This window comes from Sapajus apella, unplaced genomic scaffold (genome assembly GCF_009761245.1).
Source record: "Sapajus apella isolate SASKATOON/1434 unplaced genomic scaffold, GSC_monkey_1.0 scaffold2, whole genome shotgun sequence".
Lineage (NCBI taxonomy): Eukaryota > Metazoa > Chordata > Mammalia > Primates > Cebidae > Sapajus > Sapajus apella.
The window spans coordinates 81,909,982-81,923,806 of record NW_022436942.1 but is presented as its reverse complement, the minus strand read 5'-3'; the positions used below and the strand labels follow the sequence as shown (position 1 = coordinate 81,923,806).

Sequence of the window (13,825 nt, the reverse complement as noted above, 5' to 3'; positions counted from 1 at the left end):
TATTGAAGTTAACTGTTGATTCAAATAAGATACTCTATGTTGATTAGTGCCATTACTCCACAAACAATCCCTTTTCCAAAGCTAAGGTCAAATTTCGCATGCCATGCATTTCACAATGAGGACCTGGATTCAGGTAGTCGGTTAGAAAGCCCATGATGGGTAATGACAAGCTGACTTTAATGAATGACCACTTCATTAAAAAAATAAAAGCCGCAAACATGTGCTTTCTTGCCCCTTTCTGGACAGAAACAAGTCATAGGATATTTTAGGATATATTGCACAGAATGACTCCCTAAAACAAATCAGTTCTCCAGAAGCACAGGATGAGAAGGATGTTCGGGAAATATTTTCTGTGAGAAGGTCACTACATTAAAAATCGTCCTATACCTATCTTTATTTTTTTTAGTCTTCCCGACAAAGATTCTGCTATATAATTTCCATTAACAGCGCTAACAGATGAAGAAAACAGTTGATCCTCAGGCAGACACTTTCGGCTTCTTTTTCTTGGCTTTCAGTACTGGAGGCAGAGAAATCTTAAAGGCTGTCCTGTAATTATAGAGAGGAAAACATTTTTTAATGTTCTAGAGCTGTGAAGTATGAGTCACCCACACAATCTCAAAGGTACTTACTCGCAGGTAGTACAAATGGGGCTGAAATTGCAGAATACTGTAAATTGAAAGAAAAAAAAGAAACAATAGGGTGGCTGAAAAACAACACAGCTGAGAAACTGTTTTCCTGCCCCCCAACATAGAAAAAAAAAGAAAAACTAGGTACATGAACTTACTTGACAAACACACAGAACAGACATAACCAATTTCAATGAGATTTCGATGACAGAAGCAAGCAGCCCTGTAGTCAACATGAACTGGGGGTGGCAGGATTAACTGAGATCTCTGATCTTGATCGGGAAGAAACACCCACTGTAAAATAAACAAACAAAAGGGTTTATTGAAAACACGGAGAAAAAATAACATGAAGCCCACCATTCTAGGCCTTGAAATTCCAAGGCCCACATTTATTCCTTTCTTCCAAGTACTAGCTCCAGCCATCTTGCTTCCAGTCCTTTCCCAGCACGCAGAGGTCGTCCTTCCCTCCAGGCATCAGGGTTGCCGCTGTCTCCTTACCAGCAAGTACTGCAAAAGGGATGGCATCTGGGGCACCTTTAGGTACAGTCCTCCTGTGATGTCACAAGCCTGCAAGACACAGACAGCTTGCTGCCAAACTCACACGTACATAGGCTTTCCAGAGGAGTGGGATTCTCACCAGCAATGCTTTAGGTCTACCAAACCAGAGGGGGATATGTGAATTACTATTATTATTTTGACAGAGTCTTGCTCTGTCACCCAGGCTGGAATGCAGTGGCGTGATCTTGGCTCGCTGCAACCTTCCCCTTCTGGGTTCAAGTGATTCTTCTGCCTCAGTCTCCCGAGTAGCTGGGATTACAGGTGCCTGCCACCATGCCCAGCTAATTCTTGTATTTTTAGTAGAGATGAGGTTTCACTATGTTGGCCAGGCTGGTTTCGAACTCCCAACCTCATGATCCGATCACCTCAGCCTCCCAAAGTGCTGGGATTACAAGCATGAGCCACTGTGCCCGGCCTCTGCTTTCTATCTCTATGGATATACCCATTAGTGACATTTCATGTAAATGAAATCACGCAAAATATGGCCTTTTGTGAGTCGTCGTTTTCAAGGTCTGTCCATGCTGTAGGATATATCAGCATTTCATTCCTTTTAATAACAAATAACATTCCATTGTATGGATATGGCACCATTTGTTTATCCATTCATCAGTGCACGGACATTTGCGTTGTTTTCACTTTGGGGCCATTATGAATAACGTGGCTATGAATATTCATGTATTCACACACAAATTTTTCTGTGGACCCATGTTTATGTTTTCATGTCTCTTGAGTTTATAATAGGAGTATAACTCCAATTATACCTAGGAAATTAATTGCTGGGTCACATGCTAATTGGTCTCTTTCTTTTTTTTTTCTGACATGGCGTCTCACTCTGTCACTCAGGCTGAAGTGCAGTGGTGTGATCTCAGCTCATTGCAACCTCTGCCTCTTGGGTTCAAGTGTTTCTCCTCGCTCAGCCTCCCAAGTAGCAGGGATTACAGGCATGTGTCACCACCACATCTGGCTAATTTTTGTTTCTTTCTTTTTTTTTTTTAGTCAGAGTCAGAGTCTAGCTCCGTTACCCAGGCTGGAGTGCAGGGAGGCAATCTCGGCTGCTCTGGGTTAGGGTTTTACACTTGGATCTTGGCTTAGGGTTTTCTAGCTCTGATTCTAGGATTGAGGGTCCTCTGATAGCACAGTCCTGGTTCAGCTGGTCTATTAGATTCATTTACACATTTAACAACTATTTTAGAGCACCGTGCGGGGTTACAGCACTACACAGTGTCCATCCTCGTGAAGTTAACGTTCTAGTGGAGAAGACAGAGAGTAAATCAGTTAAGTAAATGCAAAAATAATGTTATAGGTTATGACCACTTCTATGAAGAAAAATAAAGCAGGGTAAGGGGAGAGGGAGTAACACTGACACTGGTGGTCAGGGAAGGCTTCTCTGAGGAGGTGGCACAGAAGTAGAGACCTGAAGGCAGGCAGGGAGTAGGCCATGCAAACACCTGAGGGAAGAGCTTGTGAGCAGAATGAACAGCTAAAGCAGGGACCCTCTGGCGGAAGCAGGCCTGTTTCAAGCAGTAGCAAGGACACGGGTGGGGCCAGATGGGAGAGGGAGAGTGTGAAAGATTCGGGCAAAAGGTTCCCATGAGCCTCAGCAGGTGGCATCTTAAAGGCCCTGGCAGGCCCTGACTCTGGGTTTTAGTTGACATGTGATGACAGGCCATGGGAGGGTTTCAAGCAAGTGAGCACCATGTTCGAATTTATATTAGGTTGGTGAAAAGTAATTGCAGTTTTTGCTGTTAGATTATAGGCATGAGCCACTGAGCTCAGCCAGGATATATTTTAAAGACAGAATCAACAGGATTTGCTCATGGATATGAAAGGAGGGAAGAGAAGAGACAGGAAGAGTTGGGTTTTTGCTTGAACTGCTGAGCGAGCTGCAGTGCCACTTAGGAAGATGGCGCAGGAAGAGGCTGAGAGGACAAACCAAGCGCTCTCTGCTTTGGACACACGACGTGGAAGATGCCTGCCAGATGTCCAAGAGCAGGTACTACGGACAGGGCGGATTCTGCAAGTCTGGAACTCAGGAGAGTCTGGGACTGGACTAGAGAATGAATGTGAGGGCCGGGGAGGTAGAGCTGGCATTTGAAGTCATGGCAGAGGCAAGATCGTCTTGGAGTTACAGATAATGTGTAGACTGAAATGTGCTGCTAACACATGAATTCAAACTTTTTGAATTTTTACTACTGAAACATAATACATACAAGAATCTATATACATAATGTGCAAATACGGTGTGTGTGGTTTTTTTTTTTGAGATGAAGTTTCGCTCTTGTTGCCCAGACTGGAATGTAATGGCACCATCTTGGCTCCCAGGTGATTCAAGTGATTCTCCTGCCTCAGCCTCCCGAGTAGCTGGGATTACAGGCATGCGCCACCACGCTTGGCTAATTTTTCTATTTTTAGTAGAGATGGGTTTCTCCATGTTGGTCAGGCTGGTCTCAAACTCCCGACCTCAGGTGATTTGCCCTCCTCAGTCTCCCAAAGTGCTGGGATTATAGGTGTGAGACAACGCGCTTGGCCAAGTATGGTTTAAATAATAAAATAAACATCATATCTGTATACCTACGATCAGCTGAAGAAACAGTACAGTCTCAGAACCTTTGAAGCCTATGAATTTCTGACTGGACCTTGCTCTCCTCATCCTTCATCTGTAGCAGTAACCTAAATTCAGGGTTTGTCACAGTTTTGTGCTTGTAACTGATCCTTTAGGAAACAACATTTGTGGCCAAAAAACATCTAACATAAGCTTGGTAATTTCTTCAGACTTACTTTAGGGTTAGGGTTTTGTTTCCCTTTCAAGTTAAAGTAAAATTCAGTTTTTGTCTTTTTCATTAAAAAGCAACATCTGGCTTTGCGAGCAGAGAGAACACCTGGCGCAGTGACCCTCTGGCTGAAGCAGGCCTGTTTCAGGCAGTAGCAAGGAGGCAGGTGGGGCCGGACGGGAGAGGGAGAGTGTGAAAGATGCAGGGCAAAAGGTTCCCAGGAGCCTCAGCAGGTAGCACAGTGGCTCATGCCTGTAATCCCAGCACTTTGGGAGGCAGAGGTGGGTGAATCACAAGGTTAGGAGTTCAAGATCAGCCTGGCCAAGATGGTGACACCTTGTCTCTACTAAATATACAAAAATTAGCCAGGTGTGGTGGCAGGCACCTGTAATCCCAGCTACTCAGGAAGCTGTAGCAGAGAACTGCTTGAACCCGGGGGGGGGGGGGGAGTTTGCAGTGAGCCCTGATCCCGCCACTGCACTCCAGCCTGGGTGACAAAGGGAGACTCTGTCTCAAAGGAAAAAGCAACATCTGATAGTGCTGTCCAACAGAAATATAATGCAAGCAATATGTAATTTAAAATTTTCTAGTAGCTCCCTAAGAAAGGGGGAAATAAATACATAAAATTAGGTTCAGGCCAGGCATGGTGGCTCACGCCTGTAATCCCAGCACTTTGGAAGGCCAAGGTGGGCAGATCACGAGTTCAGAAGTTCGAGACCAGCCTGGCCAACATGGTGAAACCCTGTCTCTACTAAAAATACAAAAATTAGCCAGGCGCAGTCGTGGGCGCCTATAATCCCAGCTACTCGGGAGGCTGAGGCAGGACAAACACTTGAACCCGGGAGGCAGAGGTTGCGGTGAGCCAAGACCATGCCACTGCACTCCAGCCTGGGTGACAGAGCAAGACTCCGCCTCAAAAAAAAAAAAATTAGGTTCAATAACATGTTTTATTTAACCCAATATACCCAAAGCATTTTCATTTTGAATTGTAATCAATATAAAATCACTAATTTTCATAACCAGACACACAAAGCATGGTTTTAAAACATACCTGTTGGAGGAGCCCTGAATCGGAGTCTAAAACACAGGCATCAATCAAAATATTCTGAAAGAAACATTTTAAAGATATTACAGGAATAATAACAATAATGACTACCCTACCCTGAGAACATACTACACGCCATACTCTATGCTTAAAATAGCTTGCTCAATACACATCACGGCAGATATTTCATTTGCATTTGGCAGCTGAAGCACCCAGGACATAGCTGGGCTGTGGTCACAGAGCCAACAGGTGGCAAAGCTGTCACCCCACTCGGCCTATCTCCAAAATTCATGCTTTCTCCTCTACATCATGCTGCCACTCCACAATAGAGAACATTATGCAAAGCTACAGCAGCATTTCACATGAAAATTAAAGTTTTAAGAAGGTATTCTTTCTTTATAAATATATCAAAGAAGAAAATGTATTATACTTCATCTGAACGTGTCAGTTCTTTGCAAAGTAAAAATATTGAATCTTTTTTTTTTGAGACAGAGTTTTGCTCTTGTTACCCAGGCTGGAGTGCAATGGCGCGATCTCGGCTCACCGCAACCTCCATCTCCTGGGTTCAAGCAATTCTCCTGCCTCAGCCCCCCGAGTAGTTGGGACTCCAGGTGTGCGCCACCATGCCCAGCTAATTTTTTGTATTTTTAGTAGAGACGGGGTTTCACCATGTTGACCAGGATGGTCTCGATCTCTTGACCTCATGATCCACCTGCCTCAGCCTCCCAAAGTGCTGGGATTCTAGGTGTGAGCTACTGCGCCCGGCCCAAATACTGAATCTTTATAGACCTCACCACAGCAAAATGATAAATAAATTGAGGCAAGGTTTATACAGCAAACTGTCAAACCAGATATTCTTGGCATGGGGTCCAAGGATGGGCTAACGGGTGACCTGAATACCATAAACTCTATGCAAAACCGTGGTTGAGTGCACGTTGTTTTGGGAATGCATCAGATTCTCAAGTGGTCCAGGACCCAAAATAGAGAAAAGACTACAACACAATACAGATTCTGGATTCCTAGCCCATTCATAAGGCTATTTAATCAGAATTATCTCAGAGTAGAGCATTCAAAAAGTGAAACTGACTCCTTCTTTATGAAACAAACACTTTAAAAGGTAGGCTCTCGGTTCACCTGTTTCTGTGCTGCGAAGATGACATTCATGAAGTTCATATACTGCAACGCACTGTCTTCTGCAGCCTTAATCACCTAAAAATCACAGCCATGTTAATTCCGTTCAGGCACATCCTAGTTCTCTCACAGCAGTGTCACACAATATACTGTGAACCATAACCAACATTATTCCAGTCTGTCTTCCCATTTATCATTATTAAACGATATCTAAAGGATAAAGATGACAGTGACATTTCCCCCCAAATCCTACCACCCAGCGACAGTCCACGTAAGGGTTTGATGAACTCATTCTTGAGAACACCTATGTAGGTAGGTATATACAACACACACACACACACACACACAATACACACACATGTACGTATGCCCAAAATACACATATGCACACACAAAATATACACACCCAAAACACACACACAAAATACACACACATGCACATACACCCAAAACAAACACCCCCCCCAAAATACACTCAAAATATACACACCCAAAACACACACACTCAAAATACACCCCAAACACACACACACCCAAAAAACTCAAAATATACACATGCACACTCAAAACACACACACCCAAAAAACACACACATGCATACACCCAAAGCACACACATGCCCAAAATACACACGTGCACGTACACCCAAAACACACCCAAAATACATCCACACCCAAAATACACACACCCTAAATACATACACAACCAAAACATACACATACACAAAATGCACACACATACACATACCCAAAATACAGGCACACACACCCAAAATACACCCTGAAAATATACACACCCAAAAAGTATACACATCCCAAAATAAGAACACCCCCAAAAATACACATCCAAAATACATACACACACAAATACACATATACCCAAAACACACGCACCCCACACCCAAAATATACCCCCAAAAAAACACATCCCACACACACATCTAAAATACACACACACCACACAAAATACATACACCCCAAAATATACACACCCCAAATACACACATAAAACACACATAAACCCAAAATACACACACCCAAAACACACAAACACACCCAAAACACACATACATCCAAGATCCACATACACACACCCAAAATGCACACACTCCAAACACACACGCAGGTGTCGGGATGATTACCTAGGGTTCTGCAACTTGCTTTTCCAGTCCACAATGTATGTGGGAAAAAATATTTTCATGTTGATGAATTAGAATATATACTATGCTTCTTGCTGACTTCATAAATATCCACTATTTAGGCAGTTTCCAATTCTCCATTTTAAACAACGCTCTGATGACACCCTCATAGACCCTCTGCACAACTCTCTAATACTTCCAGAAAATAAGCAGTGATTGACTACTAAAGTATATGAACATTTAATTTTGATACAGATTACCAAAATGCACTCCAGAAAAACTTTTACCAATTTATCCTCCTATCAGCAATGCATGAGAATAATCAATCCCCAACTTCACCATCAACCTTGGGAACCGCCAGTTTTTTCATTTGTGCTGAGCAACAATGAAAATCTCATTATTTGACATGCTTTTGCTTACTAGTAAGACTGAACATACTGTCAAATGCTAAACTGACTGTTTGCATTTCTTCTTTCGCAGACTGCTTGTTTTCTGCCTGTTTTTCTAAAGCTTGACTTCTAACAATTAATTTATAAGAGCTGCTTTTATTTTGGAAATATTGGATTAATTTTCTGTCAGGTAGCTCTGCTGGAAATACTTTTCCTGAAACTTTTTCCTTCATCCTTGTTTCGGGAGTTTCATATTTTCAAGATTTTAAGCTTTGAGTTTCACATCGTGCTTAGCAAGGCACTCACCTTCCCAAATTACCAAGATTATTTTATTCTAGCACGTCCTCCGCCTCCCAAGTTCAAGGTATTCTCCTGCCTCAGCCTCCTGAGTAGCTGAGATTATAGGCGTGCACCACCACGCCTAGCTAATTTTGTATTTTGAGTAGAGATGAGGTTTCCTCATGTTAGCCAGGCTCCATCTGCCTCCACCTTCCAAAGTACTGTGATTACAGGTGTGAGCCACCACGCCTGGCCTCCATTTTGTTTTCTAATTGTCCATAGTTGTCATATAAACAAAGTAATGATTTTTTTAATCTTACCAATATCCTTGATTTCATTTCCTGATTATCTATAAGGAGAAAAAAGCAGAATAAAATTTAAATAAACCTTACTAAATATATATGGCTTCCTAATCAATTTTTAAACAGTCCAGCAAAGACATACTAGTAAAATAAGTAGGATTACGGTTCTCATAGTAAAATGCAGGCTCTTACCTTTAATTTCCTTGTTCATTCTATGAATGTCTTAATTTTTTAACATTAAGGAATACAAAAATATTATTTTGCTTCATACATATTTATAGTAAAAAGAAAAGTAACCTCCAATTTTAAATAAACCCAGCATCTACCTAGCTAAGAAAGGAAATGCTCCACTTACCAACACGAGAACAATTGAGGGTTTCAGTTACTAACTCTGCAGTCAACTGGGCTTTGTCATCTGACCAAAATATAATCTTTGTCTCAGAAAATTAAAATTACTAACACTTGACTACCCTATTATCTACCGTGTCCTAAATTTGAGTCCTGGGACAAGTACTGATTCACAATGATGTTCAGGCAACCCACAACAAACTCTAAGACAAAGGAATCACTCAATATTGCCCTTCCCCCAAAAATTAATGCCATAAGACTGAGAAAATGTCACACAGATAAAATGGAAAGGTTTTACCCTATGCTACGTGGAAAACAATCTGTTCACCAATGGAGAAGTGGCCACTCATTTACTAAGCTTTAGGGCTCCTAAGCAGCTTTTAAAAATCAAACACTGTTCCCAAGTCAAGAAGATGAAAATGTTTTAAAAGTTCTAATTTATCAAAATACGAAACAAGAAAGCAGCCTGAAGCAGCGCTCCCTGCAGGCAGAAAGACACAATGGAGAAGTTGGAGTTTTCTCACTCTTCCCACTTCGTTTTTACCGCTTGTCTTAAAAAACATTTCAAAGCTGGCTGCGCATGGGGGCTCACATCTGTAATCCCAGCACTTTGGGAGGCTGAGGTGGGCAGATCACTTGAGGTCAGGAGTTTGAGACCAGCCTGGCCAACTTGGTGAAACTACATCTCTACAAAAATACAAAAAAAATTAGCTGGGCATGGTGGCAGGCGCCTGTCTCAGCTACTCAGGAGGCTGAGGCAAGAGAATTGCTTGAATCCAGGAGGCAAAGGTAAGCAGTGAGCCGACATTGTGCTACTGAACTCCAACTTGGGTGACAGAGTGAGACTCTGTCTCAAAAAAAAAAAAAAAAAAATTTCAAAGCCAATATAAACTATTTTTTTTTTAAGTTACCCTCCACTTCAGGGTACTCACACCTCCCATTAATGGGCACCCAAGGTCCTAACAAATGTCACAAGTTCAGATATGTTTATTACAGAAGACATGTTTTAAATGATTCAGATACTGAGGATACAGCAAAGGGCTTTGGCCAGGGATCCTGCCAGCAGAGTTTCTGTATGTTGACCCTTTATGTCACCTGTGAATAACAGAAAACATTTAAAAGGGAATATTTAAGTACTTGAACTAAGCACGCTTTCAAACCAAAGCATTCTTCATGAATAAAACCAAACAAGACATTTTTCAAACACATAGCAATATGTTCTTGGTAATGGTTAACCAAGCAGCTTTTTAACCTTTTCTCAATTTAAAACATCCTGGTGTTTGTTCAGGGGCCAGTGGGAGGGCAGGGGGAACAGGGAGTTAGTGTTTAATAGGTACAGAATTTCAGTTTGTAAAGATGAGAAAGTTCTGACTATGGAAGGTGGCGATGGTTGCAAAACAAGGCAAATATATTCAACATTACTGAATTGTACATTTAAATATTAAAATGCTAAATTTTATGGTATGTAAATTTTACATTAAAAATTCTAAAAATCGGTAAAATAGCAAATTTTTTTACTTGTATTTTTTTTTTTTTTTTTTTGGAGACGGAGTTTTGCTCTTGTTACCCAGGCTGGAGTGCAATGGCGCAATCTCGGCTCACCACAACCTCCACTTCCCGGGTTCAGGCAATTCTCCTGCCTCAACCTCCTGAGTAGCTGGGATTACAGGCACGCACCACCATGCCCAGCTAATTTTTTGTATTTTTAGTAGAGACGGGGTTTTCCGTGTTGACCAGGATGGTCTCGATCTCTTGACCTTGTGATCTACCCGCCTCGGCCTCCCAAAGTGCTGGGATTACAGGCTTGAGCCACCACGCCCGGCCTTGTTACTTGTATTTACCACACAAACACAAAAAAGATCCTGTTTTTACTTGGAAAGGTTCTAGTTTATTCCTGGTCTACCTGGTACAAAATGTCGTGCATAACTCTAGCACCCTGGACAGGGCACCAAGCTCTGAGGCGCCTGCCCTCCATCTCCCACCATCCCCTCCTTCCCATCACTGCGCTCAGCCAGTGCAGGGAAGACTGGAGAAACTCTTTCCTCTTGCCATGAGAAGCAGGGAGGAGTTTGCCACTTGTTTGGTGACTCCGGTGAAAAAAGTCACTCAAGAAATCAAAATCCTAAAACTGCAGTTCAAGAGGGCAAGGAGCCCCGATTGACACTCCATGCCAATCAGCCTAGAGCTGGTCCTGGAGAACTGACACCCCATGCGTGAGGTCACCACAAAAGGTCTTGAACACTATACTGTGAGGCTGAGCTGAGACTTAATCCTGGAGGCCAGTGACTTTCCAAGTGAGATTCGGAACCAGCTATAGGGCATCCCCTGGGACTGTACTAGAAATACAAATTCTTGGGATCTCCCTAGACCCAGTGAATCAGAAACTGTGAGTGAGGCCTGACACTGTCTTAACAGGTTTATAATTTACAAACCATAAAATTCTGGTCTAAAAGTACTTTTAGGTATACGATTCATTTTTAGTAAATTTACAATTATGCAACCATCATCACACTCCAATTTTAGAAGTTTCTATGACCCCAAAAGATCACTTGGGCCCATTTGCAATCACTCCCCTGTCCCTGCCCAGCCCTGGGCAACCACTAACCTACTTTCTGTCTCTCTAGAACTGCGTTTTCCCCTCAGGTGATTCTGATTCAAGCTAAAGTTTGAAAACCACTACCTGAAGGCAACAGGGAGCCAGGAAAGGCCTGTAAGCCCAGGAGCCGAGGCCTTGATTTTTAAGATGATAACTCTAGAGGCTGAGTGGAAAGACTTGACTGCGGAGACAGGAGTCAGAAACCCAGTTAGAAGCTCTAACAGTCATCTAGAGCAGTGGCTCTAAACGTGGGGTGAATGTGCTCTACAGGGGACATTGGGCAATGTCTGAAGATAGCTGGTTCTCACAACTAGGGGGTATTATGACGTCTAATGGTCCAAGGCCAGAAGTGCTGCTAAACATCCTACAATGCACAGGATAGCTGCCACAACAAAGGATTAACCAGCCCAAAATGTCAACAGTGTCAAGGCTTATCGTGATGACAATAAGGGATGGGGGCTGGGTGCGATGGCTCTTGCCTGTAATCCCAGCACTTTGGGAGGTGAAGGCAGGAGGATAACTTGAGCCCAGGAGCTCAAGACCAGCCTGGGTAACATAGCAAGACCCCATCTCTATTAAAAACCATTTTTTTAAATCAAAAATAAAAAGATGACAATAAGGAGTGGGATTCTGGAGACCCTTCTGAGGCTAAACAACTAGGATTATGTAGCTGATTATTATGTTAGTTACCAGGAGTCAAAAATGAAAGCTTTAGGTTTAGAAAACTAGGTAGATGGGGGCAGACAGAAATAGGGAATGGAAATCATGTGATTGAGAACAAAGATAATGAGACTAGCCTGGGCCACGTCAAGAGACTGTGGGACGCTGAAAAGAAGGCATTTGAGCTTGAAAGAAAGTCTGGGTTAGAGACAAAATTGGAAAGTGTCCATATATGAAAGATAATTAAAGGCAAAAGTGGATGAGAACATACAGAGGGAGAAAACATGAAAATCATGCGCGGAATTAAAAACATATTTTAAGAGACAAGATGAAGGAAATGCCAAATATAGAAACTATGAAATAATGTTTCAAGAAAAGAGGAAAAACAGGTCACGGTCAAATGCCGTAGAGGCTTGTCAAATAATGCACCGACTTTGATGAAAATGATTTTTCAAAAGAGACAACGTGCAGGTATACAGTATAAAGAACCTCACACCTTTGAACTTAAAGCCTAAAGGCCTCCAAAACCAACTCTGCTTGCAAAATAACAATTTTAAAAAGCTGTTACTTTTGGTCATTAGATCTTTAATCTCTTCAGCAATAACTTCATTTGCTGAGGTTAAAAGTTCGTATTTTCCATCTTTACTCCCAGAGGGATTAAATTCAGGAGGAGGGTTGCCAGGGTCTCCGAAGAAGTCTCCAAGTCTGCCATTCTTTCCAGGATATAAGAACCGGCTGAAACAGCAGGGGGGAAAAACCTGGTTACTCCAGGACTCACTGCCCATGCTCACTCATGATCAGAATGAAATTCAGCAGAGACAACAAACAAAATCACGACAATCTGGGACTCACAAGATTCCACAGTAAATTTCATTGTTTAAAAATGTGTAAGATAAAATTCAAAAAGAAAAAGCGTATAAAAACAAAGAAAAAATACATAAAGTAGGCAAATTGGCAAACATTTGCCTATCACCACAGAATATTTTACTGGTTCAGTGTTTTCTGAAAAGTGTGGGGAAATAAAGAGGGTGTTGGGTTGTAATCTCCAAAATGCTGCCAAGGGGTGCCCATGCTTCCTTTCTCAAATGACAAACACAACAGGTTCACACCAAATTCTCACTCACTACCAGTTTATTTAAGGTACACATCTATCCCAGTAATAAAAATCTGGTCCAAAGGTCCCTGAAAAGATTCTCCTACTGATTCATGACTTTTTTTTTTTTTTTTTTTTTAGACGGAGGTTGGCTCTTTCCCCCAGCCTGGAGTGCAGTGGCATGACTTCAGTTTGCTGTAACCTCTGCCTCCCAGGTTCATGCGATTCTCCTGCTTCAGCCTCCTGAGTAGCTGGGATTACAGGCACCCGCCACCATGCCTGGCTAAATTTTTTGTAGAGATGGGGTTTCACCATGTTGGCCAGGCTGGTTTTGAACTCTTGACCTCAAATGATCTGTCCGCCTTGGCTTCCCAAAGTGCTGGGATTACAGGCGTTTTGAGGCACTGTGCCCAGCCCCCCCTTTTTTTTATTTTTTGAGAAACACTCTCTCTCTTGTTGCCCAGACCAGAGTGCAGTGGTGCGACCTCAGCTCACTGCAACCTCCACCTCCTGGGCTCAAGTGATTCTCATGCCTCCTGAGTAGCTGGAATTACAGGCATGTACCACCACGCCCAGCTAATTTTTTGTATTTTTAGTAGAGACATGTTTTCACTATGTTGGCTGCTATGAATGGCTGTCTCAAACTCCTGACGTCAAGTGATCTGCCCACCTGAGCCTCCTGAAGGGCTGGGATTACAGGCGTGAGCCTTGTGACTTTTAAGATAATCAGGGCTGGGTGCAGTGGCTCACGCCAAGGCGGGTAGATAATGAGGTCAAGAGATTGAGACCACCCTGGCCGGCATGGTGAAACCCCGTCCTACTCCACTGCACTCCAACCTGGTGACAGAGTGAGACTCTGTCTCAAAAAAAAAAAAAAAAAAAAAAAAAA

General features: G+C 42.5%; 1 protein-coding gene across 5 annotated transcripts in view; it reads right to left on the bottom strand.

The window, feature by feature from the left end:
- Positions 1 to 379: 379 nt before the first annotated feature.
- Positions 380 to 13,825, bottom strand: part of GTF2H3 (general transcription factor IIH subunit 3) — a 29,769-nt gene continuing 16,323 nt past the window's right edge. For 4 of the 5 annotated variants that reach the window (XM_032243661.1, XM_032243667.1, XM_032243690.1 and 1 more), the window contains 10 exons: positions 12,412 to 12,578; positions 9,620 to 9,682; positions 8,432 to 8,461; positions 8,258 to 8,286; positions 6,135 to 6,209; positions 5,007 to 5,060; positions 1,125 to 1,193; positions 785 to 920; positions 630 to 666; positions 380 to 546 (listed from right to left, as the gene is read on the bottom strand). In XM_032243661.1, the coding sequence (XP_032099552.1) occupies positions 477 to 546; positions 630 to 666; positions 785 to 920; positions 1,125 to 1,193; positions 5,007 to 5,060; positions 6,135 to 6,209; positions 8,258 to 8,286; positions 8,432 to 8,461; positions 9,620 to 9,682; positions 12,412 to 12,578 (730 nt within the window). In that variant the 3' untranslated portion in view covers positions 380 to 476. The remainder of the gene's footprint in view (positions 547 to 629; positions 667 to 784; positions 921 to 1,124; positions 1,194 to 5,006; positions 5,061 to 6,134; positions 6,210 to 8,257; positions 8,287 to 8,431; positions 8,462 to 9,619; positions 9,683 to 12,411; positions 12,579 to 13,825) is intronic. The other variant, XM_032243682.1, reaches the window with a different exon arrangement.